The 19491-nt window shown below is 26.8% G+C and overlaps 1 protein-coding gene across 3 annotated transcripts in view; it reads left to right on the top strand.

The window, feature by feature from the left end:
* The window catches only part of LOC135922386 (chromosome-associated kinesin KIF4A-like), an 86456-nt gene that overhangs the window by 56747 nt on the left and 10218 nt on the right, over positions 1-19491 (top strand). For all 3 annotated transcript variants that reach the window (XM_065456773.1, XM_065456772.1, XM_065456774.1), the window contains exons 18-21: positions 13849-13938; positions 14210-14281; positions 14335-14400; positions 18003-18095. In XM_065456773.1, the coding sequence (XP_065312845.1) occupies positions 13849-13938; positions 14210-14281; positions 14335-14400; positions 18003-18095 (321 nt within the window). The remainder of the gene's footprint in view (positions 1-13848; positions 13939-14209; positions 14282-14334; positions 14401-18002; positions 18096-19491) is intronic.

Here is a 19491-nt window from a genome sequence, read left to right as displayed (position 1 = left end):
ATATCCAATAAAAAGTTTTGTTTTGATTATATTGTATAAGTGAGGTTCACATTTTATAATAAATCATTAAACATAATAATTTTTATTATAAAAAATGATATATATAAAGTTAAAAGTTGGAAAATTTCATTTTTAATTCAAAAATTTGCTTCTGTGATCTTTTCAGCTTCATATTTCTTGGCTTTTTTAGAATTAGGAGTTTCTAAATTTTTCCTTTTTGAGGTATAAGGATTGATATTTTCTTTATTTAGAGAATTATCTAACTATTATTAAATTAATAATATATTATAAATATTTAACTTCTAAAATTTCATTCTCAGAAATATCTATTTCTATAGAACAGGATTTATAATAGTATTTAACAAATCTTATGTGTTTGGCTCAGAATTCTAAAATATGGATTATTATATAGTTCTAATCTCATGTTATAACACTTGTGGTGATATTTGTATATTAATAGCATCCTTAGATTGTTTCAAAATGAAACTTGCTTCAGAATGTTTGCTTACATATATCCTCCACATTTTCTTTTAGCCAGTAATAGTCTTCAACAAATTTCAGGTGCTTGCTGTTCATCATAGCAGCACATAGCATAGAATTGTTGAAATTGGACTTAATTGCAACAAACTTTTTCTTTATATGTTCATAATTTAGATCATACATCTTCCAATTTTGTTTTACTTGCCGCTGTGTCTATATTTGAGGTTGTTATTGCACCTCAAATATCTATAAGGTCTAATATTTTCCATCAATTGATAATCGTTCGCCATATTTTCACACAAATCGCAAAGTTTAATGATAAAAATATTAAAGATTTATGAATCTTAAAATTTTTACTAGTGTTGTTAAAACGCCGCGAGTCGCGACCCCGACTCAAAGTTCGGGTCGTTTTTTTCGACTCCGACTCAATGTTTGGGTCGTTTTTTTCGACTCGACCCAAGTCCAAGCCGAAAAAAACGACTTCGACCCAAAATATGGGTCGTATTTTTTGACTCCGACTCGAAGTTTGGGTCGTATTTTTCGACTCAGACTCAAAGTTTGGTTTGTTTTTGCGACTAAGACTCAAAGTTTGGTTTGTTTTTGCGACTCAGACTCAAAGTTTGGTTTGTTTTTGCGACTAAGACTCAAAGTTTGGTTTGTTATGCGACTCAGACTCAAACATCGGGTCACTTTTTACCACTTCAACCAAAGTTGTGGTGGTTTTATTCAATCCGACCCAAAATATGGGTCGTTTTTTTAAAAGACGACCTAAGGTTTGGGTTGCTTTTTTCACCTGACCTGACCCATATCTACATTTTTTTCGTCCAAAAGGCTTCTAAGTGTTGATTCCAACTCCAATAAATATATAAATATAAATAATATTTATTAGATATTAATATAAATGGGCGGGAAAAGTTACTTAAAGCTTCTATAAATCTAATCAATGGAGAATGGCAATTGTCATCGTTATTTTTTAAAATTTTTTTGATATAAATTAGTAAAAATATAAATTGTGAACATGTTAAATTAAAATTTCAGTGAAGATCTACCATAGAAAAATGACAATTGTCATAATCTTTATTTTTGAACTTTTTCGAATTTTTTTAAAGCAAATATTTAAAAATATATATTGTAAACATGTTAAATTAAATTTTCAATGAAGATGACCCATAAAAAAATGACAATTGTTATAATTGTTATTTTTGAACTTTTGAATTTTTTTAAAGCAAATTTGTAAAAATATATGTTGTAAATCTGATTATAATTTCAGTGAAGATGTACCATAGAAAAGTGACAATTGTCATAATCTATATTTTTGAACTTTTTCGAATTTTTTTAAAGCAAATATGTAAAAATATATATTGTAAACATGTTAAATTAAATTTCCAATGAAGATGACCCATAAAAAAATGACAATTGTCATAATTGTTATTTTTGAACTTTTTCGAATTTTTTTAAAGCAAATATGTAAAAATATATATTGTAAACATGTTAAATTAAATTTTCAATTAAGATGACCCATAAAAAAATGACAATTGTCATAATTGTTATTTTTGAACTTTTTCGAATTTTTTTAAAGCAAATTTGTAAAAATATATATTGTAAACATGTTAAATTAAATTTTCAATGAAGATGACCCATAAAAAAATGACAATTGTCATAATTGTTATTTTTGAACTTTTTCGAATTTTTTTAATGCAAATTTGTAAGAATATATGTTGTAAATCTATTAAATTATAATTTCAGTGAAGATGTGCCATAGAAAAGTGACAATTGTCATAATTTTTATTTTTGAACTTTTTCGAATTTTTTTAAAGCAATATTGTAAACATGTTAAATTAAATTTTCAATGAAGATGACCCATAAAAAAATTTTTTAAAGCAAATATGTAAAAATATATATTGTAAACATGTTAAATTAAAATTTTAGTGAAGATGTATTATGGAAAAGTAATAATAGCCATTGTAATTTTTTTAAAATATTTTTAAGTAAATGGTTAAGATATAAATTATAAATTATTTTATTATAATTTCAATGAATATGTGCCATAGAAAAGTGACAATATTCATAAATATTTTTATACTCTATTAAATCCAAGATGAAAAATCTATATTTCATTATAGATGAACCCTAGAATAAGATTCATGAAGCAAACTATCTCATATAAATACTTCTTCAAAATCAGAAAACTGATATTATATAAATTTAGGGTTTCAAAGCGTGTTGTTATAAGGATTACCGTAATTTATAAAGTAAAGTAGCATTCTATTAACCACTTTTACATTACCTCATAAAAAAATATTTATTGAAACATCAATATATATATTATTATGAATTTTTTTTTAGATTTATAATATAACGTCTATAGTATTTTTATTTCAAATAGAATTTTTTATCTAGCTATCCTGTTAGGTATAGTATTATTTAGCGTTACCATTAGACTATTAAGTTGTCTATGGATTTAGTCTAATTAATAAATTCTACTTGAAACTTGTGGGTGAACAAACATCCAGATAATAATTTTTAAAATAGTTGATAAAATGAGATGTTAATATATTTTTTGTAATTTTTAATATAATTCTTAAACATCTTATGGCCGGAGACTGTGCCAGAAAACCAATTATCACATAAACTTATCTAGTTTTGTTTCATATTTTATTTTATAGATTAACGATTGGACTACACATTAATGTTATAATTTAAATATTTCCTCGTTGAAGCAACTAGTTTTGATAGAACCTATATTCTTCTTAATAAAACAAAGTGAATCCCAGTTACAATTTATTGTGTAATTTTTCTAAAGAGTTCAAAATTCAATTTTTTTTACAAACTAAAGTTAATATAAAAAACTATTTTAGTTAAAGTCAATTATTATTAAAACACGAATGTTCTCCAGTATTCATAAAAAACAACAGTTTGAAACAAGAACCCTTACTATGCTCAAAACATCTAAAATCTTTGATACCTTTATAGTTTAAATATTTTTATTTAATTATATATGATATTTATTAATATACAAAAATTTATTTTTCTGTAACTATATACATATAAAAATTATGTCCAGAATTGATTGTTCATTATATTCGTATTCCAAGAATTTAAACACAAACATTGTTTAAACGTCTCTGAGGCCAAACGATTTCTTTTTTTAGTAATGGTGTCCACCCCTTTCGAGAAGACTCGTCAAAATCGTTTATCCAGTAGTCGCTCGCAACAGATGTGCTCTGTTGTGATAGAAAATCCTTCGCCATTATGGAAAGGTAGGGAAAACGTATGGAATTACTTCTCCACCAATCCAATACTATAGTCGAGGCTGAGGCGACTGGATCAGCTAGGTATTCCGCGATCTCGTCAACCAAACATAATAACTATCATAAAGGAATATGGTTATGTTATTATATATTGATTTACCTGACTTTCTCTATCATCTTGAGTTGACCTTGATGGCGATGAGGTGCTTATAGATATGATAGAACTAGCACTTTGAGACATAACACTAAGAAAAGTTTTATATAAAAATATATTCAAGAATTGATTATTACCTTGGATACTATTAATATATTTATGCTACTTTTTAAATAATATTTAATTTTAAAAACAATAAATGAATATTTAAAATATTTTTAGATTTGAAAATAATTAAATAATATTTAATTTTATTTTAAAACAATAAATGAATATTTAAAATATTTTTAGATTTGAAAATAATATAAAAATAATTTGTTCTAAGAAAAGGGAGTAAGTTATAAAAATAATAATTAATATCATCTCCATAAATAACAATGAAGAAAAAGAAAAAAATCGCAACATTATTATGCTACTTTTTAAATAATATTTAATTTTAAAAACAATAAATAAATAAATAAAAATTTTTTAGAATTAGCTAGAGCCTAGCCCCAACAATAATAAAAAAATAATTTAATTGTAAGAAAAGGGGGAAAGTTAAAAAAATAATAATTAATATCTCCCTAACATAACAATGAAGAAAATGAAATTTTTTTTTAACATATTAGCCGTCTAGCTGGCACCACGCCAAATAAAAATAAAATTCCTTTTCTAATTTTAGAATATTAAATATCCGTCAATTCACTTCCTTAAAATTTTAAAACTAATATATTTTATAAGTATTTGCGGATGCATTTTTTTTATTTATAAAATATAAGTTTTTGAAACATTTTTTGACCACTGGAACGGGAACGCAAAAATGCCCTTGTTACGGGTCCTTGATTGAAATCGATTTAAAATAACATTTTTTGTAAACTAGATGGTATTAAGGTCTAGACCAGGGTTGCCAGGTCAAAATTTTCAAATTGTGGGAGAAATTCGGTATTTTGTGGGAGTAATATAAAAATTGTGGGAGAAATATAAAAATTGCTAAACAAATTTTTTTGCGGGCTCGAATCTATTTTCCAAAATAAAATAGGTAATTATTTTTCAAAATAAAATAGCCAACTATTTAAAATAAAATAGCCAACTATTTTCCAAAATAAAATAGCCAACTATTTTTCAAAATAAAATAGCCAACTATTTTTCAAAATAAAATAGCCAACTATTTTTCAAAATAAAATAGCCAACTATTGATCAAAATAAAATATACAACTCTTTTTCAAAATAAAATAGGTAACTATTTTCCAAAATAAAATACGCAACTATTTTTCAAAATAGGTAAATATAGTAGGACACAAAATTTCTTAAATACTATCTTTATTATTAAAATTTGATTTATTATAATATATTAATTTTGTTTAAAAATAATAACCAACGATCTTTTTTAAATACAAAAGAATGTAAACAAGATAAAATTTTATAAAAAAAATTGTAATTTTACAATGTAAAAAAATATATTTTATGCTAATGTATAAATAAGATTTTATAAAAAAACAAACAATTTTAAATTTACAATGTAAAAAATAATTATAATCAGTGCGGGGAAGTTGTTCTACAGTATTTAGTTAATACAATGTGGGAAGGGAATATGATATTTTGAGGCATCAAAAATCTTCAAAGCATAAATCAGTACGTGGCAGTCTATCAACATCTATTGCAAAACAAAAATATTCTTCAAAAATAAGAAATAATAGAGATGCAACTACAGTTGCGGAAATGGTAAATACCTATCATGCAGTACAACATTCAGAGAGCTACTTAACATCACAATGTTGGTAGAATCTTTCCCCATAATATTTAACGACTAATATAAATGAAAAGTATACTTTGTAGAACACAAATGAGCAAGGCTATCATCAATGTTTTAGGATATAAATCCAGAAGGTCAATTCTTCACGATTTGAAAGATGTGCAAACATATGCAATTCTAACAGATGCATCTAATAAGGAGATATCAAAACATTTCCCTTGATCCTCCTCTATTTCAACAAAATTAATGTTATTTCAATAAAACTATTAAAAAAATTTTCTCCAGATTTGAAATATCCAAAGACATAGCTAACCATATATATGGGTAAATATGGCAGATTTGGCATTACCAATGAAATGCATGGCAGCTTTCTGATCTGATAATTCCTCAGTGAATTTGGCAAAAACCAGAGTCTATTTACAGAATTGAGTCAGCATAATGTTGGTTGACAGGTTCCTCCTAATACGCGCCATCGTAGAATTTTAAAATTTTACAAACCTTTAAAAAATAAATAGATTATAAAAGCTGTCCTAATATTTTGAAAAAAATTTTCAAAAATAAATGGCAGAAGTATATTTAGGAATTTTACATATAGGAAATCTACTATATGCTGTTAATATGCAGTTGCAATCAGAAGAATATAATTTAATAAAGGTTCACTAAATTATGCTGCAGAAATACCAAAGTAAGAATATTATTACTATTATCGTAATTATTAATAAGATTTAATATGATGTCATGTTTGAGGAGATTGTAATGCTTCTTTATTTTTATGATTTGCCAAAATATTCAAAATATTAATTTTACAATGTAAAAAATAAATTTATTTGATTTTATGCAAATGTATAAATAAGATTTTATAAAATATAGAAAGTCAAATAGTTATAGTTAATTATATTTTATTTGAGATTTAAATAATGCAACTAAACGTTTACCGTCGTTATTAAGATATTTATAAAATTCCTGGCATGACATTTTATAATTTTGTTTAACCATTAACTCGGCCTCTAATGTTGTTAAAGCAATTCGATTCTCTCCTTTCTCCAGGCAGTTCTCATCAGGCTAAAAATGCGCTCCGATGAGGCATTAGAATGAGGTAAGGAGAAAACATATTCGCAAATTTTTTCCAAGCATGGGGATTTATCGTTATTACGAAAAAATTCCACCCATTTCTCCTCTGCTTTTAGACCATCTAACTTTAAGTATTCTGGGGAATCATAAAAAATGGAAAAAATTACAATCTCTTCAAACAAGGCTTCAATGTCTATCGGTAATTTTAATATATTTATTAAATTACAAAAACCATCAAATCATGGTTTCTGTTCCAAGGTCATAATATTTATACACTTGTAAATAGAGTTATTAAAATCAAAACTCGATTGTAAATATTCCAAAATTGTCTTAATAAAAATATTTGCTTCATTTAAAAATACGTTAATTATAGTAATATTTGAACATTTTAATATGATATTTTTAGCAATAGCGCCATAAAATTTATTATCTATTTTTAACTGTAGAGATGAACAGAGCTGTAGCATGATTTTGTGAATCTTTATCAATAAAAAATCTTCTGATTGCAACTGAATATTAACTACATGAAGTAGATTTCCTACATGTGAAACTAATCCCAAATCTGCTTCTGACATTTCATCCTCGAAAAAAATTTTCAAAATTTTATGACAGCTTTTAAAATTTTTATTTAAGAAGTATTTCTTTAAGGGTTCGTATAATTTTAAAATTCTCTCGATGGCAGGTATTAATGATAACCACCTGATAGGTACATATCGCAACAACTCTCACCATTCCAAATCAGACCACTCCACCAATTCTTTTAATTCAGTGACTCTTTTAGTTGATGAACTAAATTCGTTAAAACATTTCATCACAATTACTTCGACATCTACAGATAGTACATTCATTGCCTTCTTGCAAGAATTATGCAGTATATGGCATATACAGCCAATTGGTATTAATTCATTATTGTGCTGCCTCAATTCGGTAAATACACTTTGATTTTTACCAAAATTAACAGAGGCATTATCAGCGCAGAAAGCTGGCATGCAACTCATTGATAACCCTGAATCAGCTATATTTATCATTATGTGGTTAGCTATATCGTTAAATTTTTCACTATCGGATGAAAAAAATTTCAATAGTTTTATAGAAATGCCCTTATTCTTGTTGAAATAGCGAAGGATCAGGGGAAATGTTTTAATATTTCCCTTTATTTGATGCATCTGTTAAAATAGCATATGGATGTCCTTCTTTCAATTCGTCTAGAATTGACCTCTTGGATTCAGGTCCTAACACATTTGTGATAGCCTTGCTCATTTTTGTCCTACCACAAGTAAAGTTAGCACTATTTTGGAATCGTTAAATATTTTAAAACATTAAAATGCTAAAAAAAAATTGTGGGAGAAATTAAAAAATTGTGGGAGCTTTTTGTGGGAGATTTCTAATTGTGGGAGTTTTGTGGGAGTGAGATGTATGTGGGTAAACTAAAAAATTGTGGGAGACTCCCACTGATGGGGGGAGACATGGCAACCCTGGTCTAGACATCTATTATCGTAATCTGAGGATTTAAATTATTGACTTGACGGTTTTTAAATATAGGTTCAAAACGAGCTATTTTCCAATATTACTTCGCTTTATTCAATTTTAGATAATAAATAGACATACAAATTATTAAAATATATAATTAATTTTAAATTCTTAATCATTTAATAATATTTAGAAATCTACATAATCTAGTTTCCAAAATAATTTAAAATGTCAACGATAGAGATTGATATTGAAGATACATTTGGCATAGATAATATATACAAAGTTATTTCCCTGTTAGGGTTACAATGATATGTAATTTCCTTCCTGATATCACATTTTAGTCTCTATAAAAAAAACGTAAGGTATAGATTTCATTGTAAGATGTGCAGATGGTTAGTTTTTTATCATAACTAGTAGATTCAACGAAGAAATATTTAAATTATAACGAATCCCGGGGAAAAAAAACCCTAAACTTTTTTTTTCGAATTTACTTAAGACTTATTAATAGTGTTGTTAAAAAGCCGAGTTTTTTCGGCTACGACCTGCTCAGGGTCAAGCCAGCTCATTGAGCCGGCTGAGTTGGCTCAAATTAATTTTATGAATGATTAAAGCATCATATTGAAAAAGTTAATTTAAAAATAATATAATACCGTAAAAGAATATTAATAAATTTCTAGATTAGATCTATGATAGATCCTAAACCTTAATCAAACGGCAACGGATTATGATAACACTTGAAAAATCAGGCAGGGATCTACAATTCTCAATATTGTCGCTTTAAGACAAAGCGTAAGAAAATGATTAAGATTATGTTGTAATTTTAAATATATTAAAAATTCTATTTTATATCCTCGTAAATATAGGGTCTAAAAGCATTGGAGAAATAAAGAATAGGGTTTAATGAATTAGGCATTAGTCGGAAATAATCTTTTGTGACTATGTTATAGCTATTCTTTATGTATTTTGGGCATCTTAATATATAAATATATGTCGTATGGGGATTCGGAATTCTTGAAAAAATTTAAAAATCGGATTTAACGGGAAATGAATTCCAGCATGTGTAGAGTTATTACTATAAATATCAGCCAATTTTAGCCAGACATTTTCTTATTTTTTAATTTATATAAAAAATCCATATAAAAATTAATATAAATTAGAAATAGTTCTAAAGTTCGTGGCAAAATTGGCTAAAATTTATAGGGTAATAAATACTCTACACATGCTAGAATGCATTTCAGGTTAAATCGGATTTAAAATTTTTTTAAATCGCCCTCGGTAAAGGATTTAAAGAGATCCGAATCTCCATACGACATATATATAAGCTTCTGAATCATTTTATTACTCATGGTAGATGATTTTCGGAAACAATTGATAGGCTAAGTGCAAAAGGATAATATACATTTTTTAATGACTTGTGACTTTTTATAGGGTGTTTAACCTTACGGAAATTTAAATTATACTAATTAAGCACTAAATAATGGTGAAAATATGTTTGTCACTGATATATTTTTTGTTTATTTTGTTAATAACTTTTCTATTTTAAATTCGGCTACTAAACTGATTGAAGCATATAATCTTTACTAATGAAGCACTAAAGAATGATATAAATTTCATCGTTAGTGCTTTCAATCGACTTTTAGGCGTGAAGTTGGCACATGTTTTTATTTTTGCTCATAATTTTTTTTCCTTAAATTCGGCTACTATAAGGATTGAAGCACTAAATAATGACATGATTCATCGTTAATGCTTCCAAACGTTCGGCCAACTTCACGGAGCTTTCTTTTTGATAATAAACTATTAAATTTAATCCAAAAGGAGGGGGAGGAGGGGTATGTTTAAGAACAATTCATTTTTTCACAAACTCGATTTTCATAATTCTGCTGAAAAGTAAAAAATTTTACCAAATATCTCCCCCACCAATTTTTGTTTTTTTTTGGCAAAGTCTGATTAATGTTTTATTTATTATTATGTTTTTTATTGCATTGTTATATTTTTTATTATTATTTTATAAATGAAGTTAGTAGAATTTACAAGTAAAAAGAAATTGTTATTATTTAAAAATATTAAAAAAAATTTTAAAATAGTTAGCTATATTATTTAAATTTAGGTTTATTTAGGCCTAATAGGTTTTAATATAATAATTAAATTAAATTTCAAGTAAAAAGTAAGTAAAGATAACTATAGTGGCTATTTTTTTAAATTGGTTATTAAATTAAGTAAAAATGAAAAAAATTTAATCAAGAATTTTAAAAAGAAAATGGCCCTGATGATACAAATTATGGACTATATATAAATATTTTTTAAAAATTCTAGCCATGCAAATGTTACCTCTGCAACTATTCTGTACATATTGCTAAAAAGTTTTTTTGGAGCAGTGCCGGCCTTCTGTCGTAATTTTGAATTGGCTTATTTATCCCCCTTTTAATTCTTAGAATTACTTTATATAAATATTAACAAAGTTGGTAAACGTTTTATAATTTCAAAATAGGTAACAGATAAAAATGATAAAATATGAATGAATGATGTTGATTTATTAATTGGATAAAAATAAAACATGATTAAGATAAAAATAGAAAGGAAAGCAATTTACAAACTAAACATGTTTTTTGAATAAATATTAAAAATTATTTATATATTGGATCTGCCGTTTAACACTAATCACAAAGAAATAAATTTCGGCTCAAAAGTTGGTTTGAGCCTGAGTCAAATTTTTGACTTAAAAACTGGCTGATTTTAGAGCTAAATGGGCTTGGCTCAGCCGTTTAACAACACTAGTAATCCAAGAAGCCGGATTGGATCAACCGTTTAACAACACTAACCACAAATAAATAAATATCGGCTCAAAAGTCAACTGTGCGAACTCCTTAGCCGGCTTGAACCAACACCTGATTCGACTCAGCCGGCTTGAGCTTGAGTCGAATTTTCGGCTAAAAAACTGGCTGAGTTTAGGATTAAGTCGACTTGGCTCAGTTTCATAGGTATAAAAAAGAGCCACTTTGGAATGTGTAAAATTTTTAAATTGCTTATATCTCAAAAACTATTTTTGCCATCTTTACCTTAATATTTTTATAAAACTTATTAAAAGCTAGCATATTTTACTGTAAAAATATTTATAGTTATCTTCACACTCATCACTATCTATATTATCCTTCTCTTTTTCCGAATTGTGAATGCTGTCATATAAATAGTCATCACTTGACTCTCAATCTACTTCATCTATATAAAATATTATAAATAACATGTTCAAAGTATATATTTTTACCTATTAGCATAATTAAATTCAAAAAGTATAATAATTATGATTATGACAATTTGTCACATTTCTATGGGTCATCTTCACTGAAAATATAATTTAACATGTTTACAATATATATTTTTACATAATTGCTTTGAAAAAATTCAAAGAGGTTCAAAAATAACGATTACAATTGCCATTTTTATATGGTACATCTTCACTGAAATTTTAATTTAACAGATTTACAACATATATTTTTACAAATTTGCTTTAAAAAAATTCGAAAAAGTTTATAAATAACAATTATGACAATTGTCATTTTTTTATGGGTCATCTTCATTGAAAATTTAATTTAACATGTTTACAATATATATTTTTACATATTTGCTTTAAAAAAATTCGAAAAAGTTCAAAAATAAAGATTATGACAATTGTCACTTTTCTATGGTACATCTTCACTGAAATTATAATTTAACAGATTTACAACATATATTTTTACAAATTTGCTTTAAAAATATTCGAAAAAGTTCAAAAATAACAATTATGACAATTGACATTTTTTTATGGGTCATCTTCATTGGAAATTTAATTTAACATGTTTACAATATATATTTTTACATATTTGCTTTAAAAAAATTCGAAAAAGTTCAAAAATAAAGATTATGACAATTGTCACTTTTCTATGGTACATCTTCACTGAAATTATAATTTAACAGATTTACAACATATATTTTTACAAATTTGCTTTAAAAAAATTCAAAAATAACAATTATGACAATTGTCATTTTTTTATGGGTCATCTTCATTGAAAATTTAATTTAACATGTTTACAATATATATTTTTACATATTTGCTTTAAAAAAATTCGAAAAAGTTCAAAAATAAAGATTATGACAATTGTAACTTTTCTATGGTACATCTTCACTGAAATTTTAATTTAACAGATTTACAACAAATATTTTTACAAATTTGCTTTAAAAAAATTCGAAAAAGTTCAAAAATAACAATTATGACAATTGTCATTTTTTTATGGGTCATCTTCATTGAAAATTTAATTTAACATGTTTACAATATATATTTTTACATATTTGCTTTAAAAAAATTCGAAAAAGTTCAAAATTAAAGATTATGACAATTGTAACTTTTCTATGGTACATCTTCACTGAAATTATAATTTAACAGATTTACAAAATATATTTTTACAAATTTGCTTTAAAAAAATTCGAAAAAGTTCAAAAATAACAATTATGACAATTGTCATTTTTTATGGGTCATCTTCATTGAAAATTTAATTTAACATGTTTACAATATATATTTTTAAATATTTGCTTTAAAAAAATTCGAAAAAGTACAAAAATAAAGATTATGACAATTGTCATTTTTCTATGGTAGATCTTCACTGAAATTTTAATTTAACATGTTCACAATTTATATTTTTACTAATTTATATCAAAAAAATTTTAAAAAATAACGATGACAATTGCCATTCTCCATTGATTAGATTTATAGAAGCTTTAAGTAACTTTTCCCGCCCATTTATATTAATATCTAATAAATATTATTTATATTTATATATTTATTGGAGTTGGAGTCAACACTTAGAAGCCTTTTGGACGAAAAAAATGTAGATATGGGTCAGGTGAAAAAAAGCAACCCAAACCTTAGGTCGTCTTTTAAAAAAACGACCCATTTTGGGTCGGATTGAATAAAACCACCACAACTTTGGTTGAAGTGGTAAAAAGCGATCCGATGTTTGAGTCTGAGTCGCAAAAACAAGCCAAACTTTGAGTCTTAGTCGCAAAAACAAACCAAACTTTGAGTCTGAGTCGCAAAAACAAACCAAACTTTGAGTCAGTCGCAAAAACAAACCAAACTTTGAGTCTTAGTCGCAAAAACAAATCAAACTTTGAGTCTGAGTCGAAAAATACGGCCCAAACTTCTAGTCGGAGTCGAAAAATACGACCCATATTTTGGGTCGAAGTCGTTTTTTTCGGCTTGGACTTGGGTCGAGTCGAAAAAAACGACCCAAAATTGAAGTCGAAGTCGAAAAAACGACCCAAATATTGAGTCGGAGTCGAAAAAAACGACCCAAAATTTGGGTCAGCTCTGTTTGAGCCGACTCGGCTAAGCCGATTAACAACTTTGGCTCAAATTGCACGATTCTATTTTTTGATATTTAGGACATAGCCTAAACTAATTTATTTTTAAATTTATGCACAAAAAAAATTCATAAATATTTGCATATTTAGAAAAAAGAAGATATGGCAAAACATGCCATACCATTTTTTAATTTATAAATTATATAACATTTCTAATGTTAATTCCAAAAATCAAACATTAGTGATTAAGTATATGCGAACCTGCTATCTTCAAAATGGCCCTAAAATCGTTTACATTAAATGTTTTGTTTAATTATTTTTATACTAAAATATTCATTTTTAAAAATATATAGCAAAATTCTGTCCTTAGTTTGCAAGCTCAGAACGAACTCTACGAGAAAAAATTGGCCGAAAAGGAGACCCAGATTTATGCTTACGAAGAGGTTTTTCTATTTAATCACTGAAAAAATTATTGGTTTGATAATCATAAATGTTTAATCCTTTCTCCCATTTTTTGAATTTTCCTGTGAAATATTTTTTTAAAAGGTCATCAAGCCCTATTGTATTATAATAAAACAAACCGTTACCATTTTTAAAAAATAAAATTTGTGGCTTCAAATAAGGGATAGAAACACACTATAATTTATAATGCTAATACCAAATTATAAAATATATTACATTTAATGTATGATATATACATTATACATATTTTAGGAATTCGAAAATATTAAAAAAAAGTCATATCCAATCAAAATGTTTACCCCAGTCGGAATTCGAGTCAAAAAAGTAAATAATTTTTATAGATTACAATCATTTAAATTCCATTTTTTTTAATACAGAACCCAAGGAATACCATAAATCGATTGACGGACACTACCAAAAGAAAATCTAAATCATATTTATTGGTAAGCATAACCTAATTAATAGTATTTTCTCAATTTAAATGGTAAGGTTTCAATATTTTGTTAATTTTGCCAAGCAGTCAGGGTCTTTCCTGGTTCGATAATTTTAATACTTAATGTCTGTTTAATCAAGGCTAAACTAAACTCCTTTTGAACTAGGATACCCTATTTTGGTTGTTTTAAGTATTTTGTAGTATTGTTATTTTTTATATTTATTTTCTTTTTTTTTGTAATTTTGATTTTTCCGTTTTTTTAAAAAAAATTTCTTTTGCAGGATGTTTGGTAATAAGTGGAATCTGGTCACACCCTCCTAATGTTTTTTAGGACGAAGGATGTATTTATACCAATACTAGATAAATGTATTGGTTGTTTTGGTTGATAAATTTACCTTTTTATAAAAAATTATAAAAAAAGAAAATCAAAATCATTTATTGGTAAGCATATCTAGAGCTCAAAGTGATTTTTTCGCAGCTCGAGAATTTAAAAAAAAATTTTTATCCGAGCCCAAATAAAATTTTACAATTTTAGTTTCAATATTATAATATCAAAAAAAAATGTGTATTTATTCATCGCCACAAATAAAAGGGTCCCTCATCATTTCATGGTCTATATTTTTGAGCCTAATCGACTCTTCTAGAACTGAGAATCTCCAATTTTCATTGAATTGATTAAAAATCGATTCAATCATCCTTATTCTGCTATTCCATCAAGTCTTAATACACAAATGGAGTATTTTATAAAGTTGATTAACCTAAAATTTAATGCTATATTTTAATAATAAACTACTTAGTATGATCTTCAGGTGTAATCGTGCTGCTCCTAACTATAATAACAGCTTTTTTAGGGTATGTTCTCCCCTGGGGACAAATATCTTATTGAGTAGCAACAGTTATTATTAATATAATTGTTGGTTTAACATATCCACTCTGTTTCATATAAGTACTAAACTTTCAAATCAACAAATCATTGATATATATTTCTGAATCTTGAGAATCAATATTTTTATTATCAAAGTATTCCTTATTACTGAATTTAAAAGATGAGAAGCACAATTCAGTCGTTTCTGATTTTCAAATGCTTTAATCATATTATAACATAAGTCTTTAATAAATGATTTTAGATAAATATGCTCTACTGTATCCTGATATAAAAAACATTGATTTTTAAAATTATTTTTAGTGAAATCAATACCCAATAAGGTGAAATTTCTAATATTTTCCTTTTTAATATTTTCACCCTTCCACCCTTCTTTTTTTCTTTTTCAAATTTGCATGGAAACAATACAAGTTTATTAAGTTTCCAAGAATCGTTTAAGAAATGAATAGGAGTTACTTAGGATACTTTCTTATAATCATCCGTTCATGTGGACACTGATTTTGCTAAGTATTAATCCTTTTTTTTTAAACTAAGGTAAAGAGGTTTGTAGTTACATTGATACTATATAGTTTTGTTAAATGGGTCGATTTTTAAAAACGGTCCTATTATAATTTTAGCCAAGATAAGTATTGTGTAAGGTGGGAAAAAGGTTTGGACTCCTATTTGCCAAAGGCTTACGCAAAAAGTATTATTCATGAACTATTTGTCAAGTGATGTAACAAGGGAAATCTGGCATATTATTTTAGTTGATAAATTTCCTTTATAAAGAGAAAATTCTATAGTATTTGGATATCATTTAATTTATCCACAAATATAGCAAAAACATCCACAACATACAAAAAATGAATAGAAAAATTTTATTTATCAATTTTTTTTAAAAAAAGTTAAAAGATTATGGAAGAGTTAAAAATTCTTTTTTTTTAGTTAAACTTGTGCATTTAAGCATTAAATCCTGATTATTTATCTTGATAACGGAAACACAACCAAGAATTTGTAACATTTTTTACTTAAAGAATATATATAATTTCAAGAAATGATTTATGTTTTTTCAATTAATTTGTATATAAACATTTAACTTAATATAATATATATAATAATGCATTTCATTCAATAAAACGGGCATAATATCAGGACCGTGATAAAACCTTAGTGACCCGGGACGAAAAAATTAGTCAATCTGGGAATTGCACTGGCTCTCCCATTCGGACCGGTGGGTCGTAGTCTGGACCATGGTTTCCTGGTACCATGGCTTAAAGCCCTGAAGAAGACTGTTGGGTATTTGGCCCTAATAAGGGCCTTAGTTTATGAGGGGTGGGTGGGTTTATAGAAAGCGGAAGAAGAAGAAGAATAAGTGAACAAAGGCGATGAATTATCTGAGTCATTTCCTTTGCTTGCCCCTGATGGCGGGCGCATACTTCCTCTCGGGCCGTGTATCTGGAACGATTTTGATTTTCTCCGCTCCTAGATATTGCTGTTGGTACGTATCGTTGGATCTTGCCGTTGGCCACTTCCAATGGATCGCTAGGGCCTGTATCCGGATTCTCTTGGTCGTTACCTCCACCAGTCGAGGGTCCGAGCTTTCACTAAGGAGGTCTACCATCTCCTTTATATGCTTAATTTCGTGTCCATACCTAACGTTAGCTTTATATCTGGGGTCGCGAGGTTTGCGTTAAGACCTGTCCAGATGTTAATGAGCTTGGCGAACTTCTCTTCGTTAGTTAGCGGGCGAGGTGCGTGCTTGCGTCTTCTCTTCCGAACGGGGTAGAGGTCACGCTTCTATCATCCATGATGCTGCCTGACGGAGATCTATCCCTATGCCATCATCCCGGCGAGGTTCTCCACACGTAACGAAAGCGCTTGTATTGCTGTCATCATTGACATGATTTCCGAACTGTTACTGATTGGTATTTTCAGAGAGTTGTTAGGCGTCAAAACGTTGACGGCAGCTTGTTCAAGGTTTATTGGATTTGGAGCCTTTGTTTGTCCGCCTCTTTTTGTAGAATGGACCGGTTTAGACATAGAAAAAAAACAAAGCACTAGACTATATGAGAGGCGTATAATTGCGAAAAAGACAATAATAAATTATAAATGGATATATGTATTGAGTTAATTTTTGGTTAGGGTTCAAAAAAATACCTGCCAAATTATTTAAAAACGGATTCTTTATTTTGAATACTGTTCGAATCATATATTGACTGACGAAAAATTTTAGTTATTTACCGAATATTATTTCTACTACCCATTTAATTAAAATAGTATTTACTTTGATTAATTTTATTACCAATTTCTTACTTTATAAAAACTGTGATTAATTGGCCGTCTTTATATCGATTCAAAATTTGTTGATATTAGGATTTCAAAAGCAACTTATATAAATGTTGATTAAAATAAAATATTCAAACATTATTATTAGATAATTTTTTTATGAATATGTATTTAAAAATTATTACATGATAAATTTTTTTAGTCAATTCATTATTGCTTAAATTCCAGATGAAAAACAGATTTTTAATATATAAAATGAATGCATGGTTGATTAATAATTTTACCTCAGAAGGTATATTTCATCTAGGGTATTTTTTAAAATTATTTTGATATTATTAAATTTGATTTGAATAAAAAAAATCATGATTTAATCAAATAAATCGATTTTTTATAAAATATTGTATTTTTTGCCAACTCCATTTAAGTAGTTGAGGTTAGCTTTTTATTTTTTAAATTTTTTAAAGAAAATGACCAAGAAACGTGAAAGCAGGGATAACGCCTCAAATCAGAGTTCTAGCCAGTCGGAAAACAGTCTTGATAGCGCACACACTACAGATGTAATTGTATTTATTTTTCCATGAAACATATAATAATTTACATGTGAGGCTCATCTCATTTAAATCATGATGTGGTAAGTTTTTTTATATCCTGGTTCAAGTTTGAATTTTTTTAACTGACAGGCCGAACTGGAGGTGGAAACTTTGCAGGAAAATAAAATTTGGGGAAATTTCCTGGTAAAATGAGAAATGATTTAAAAAATAAAACATATTTATATTATCATAAGAAGGCAATGATTTAGTAACTATTTATTGTTAAATATTACATATTTATATTATCATAAGAAGGCAATGATTTAGTAACTATTTATTGTTAAATATTACATTAATATCAAAAATTGATAAAGCAAAATTAATTTATTCAGTATCAATTTCAATGGTAATTGAAATAGTATAGTAGAATGGCATTCGAAGCTGGATAATTATCTCTATATTATATAATGGTGCTGCAATATTTTTGTCCATTTAAATAATATTTGCTCAGATTAAATGATTTTCGAACTTGTCCTTAGACTGCACTTTTTCGAAAGCGGACCATATTCTTTCTGACCCAGCAAGAATGGATTGCAATAAGGCTTATGGCTTATTCTTGAATAACTTCAAGATCTTAAAAACATCACAGAATCGTGGATAGTTTACCCTGAATTCATAGTGAAGAGCGATTGCGATTTAGCCGCGATATCGCAGCGACCGATCAGCTGAATCGATCGCAGCGATTTCCATTTATAGTGAGCCATTTTATTAATTCACAAAATGGGATCCGTCAAATTATTATTCTTATACAAAATGATATTGAAGAGGAGGAGATTAAACCCTCTTAATTAAATATCTATTTCAAATAATATAAATACATACAAAATATCTATTTCATACAACATAAATATATATAAAATAATTTTATTCAATTAAGATTTTTTATAACATCATATATTCTATTCGTTAATTCTTTTTTCCCTGTTTCATTCATCTATTTTTTCTTTCAAAATAAGACATATTCCATATTCATTTGTTTTATTTTTAAGCATGTCTATGCTTAGTATTGTTTTATCTTGTTCTAATTTTATTAGTGCCTTTAATTCATCTATTTAAAATTTTTCAATAAATCAAATAATATAAATTACCTATGTCATTATTCTTTCTCTTATGACATTTATAATATGAACTAGGTAATCCAACAGAGGACATAGATTCTATATAAATAATATATATTTTTAGTTATTAATTACCGCACTTAGCTTTAGTGCTGCGGAATCTTTGGGAATAATTATATCATCTAATATATTCTCACTATCAATGAGATCAATTAAATAATAAATATATTACTAATTAAAATGCCATATTTTACATTCATTTATCTCCCCAGTCATTTCATTAAAAATATCATTTATATCTATTG

The sequence above is a fragment of the Gordionus sp. m RMFG-2023 genome, chromosome 1 (genome assembly GCF_954871325.1).
Source record: "Gordionus sp. m RMFG-2023 chromosome 1, tfGorSpeb1-WG-v2, whole genome shotgun sequence".
Lineage (NCBI taxonomy): Eukaryota > Metazoa > Nematomorpha > Gordioida > Chordodea > Parachordodidae > Gordionus > Gordionus sp. m RMFG-2023.
Note: the sequence above shows the minus strand (reverse complement) of the source record. Positions and strands in the feature narration are given on the sequence as shown.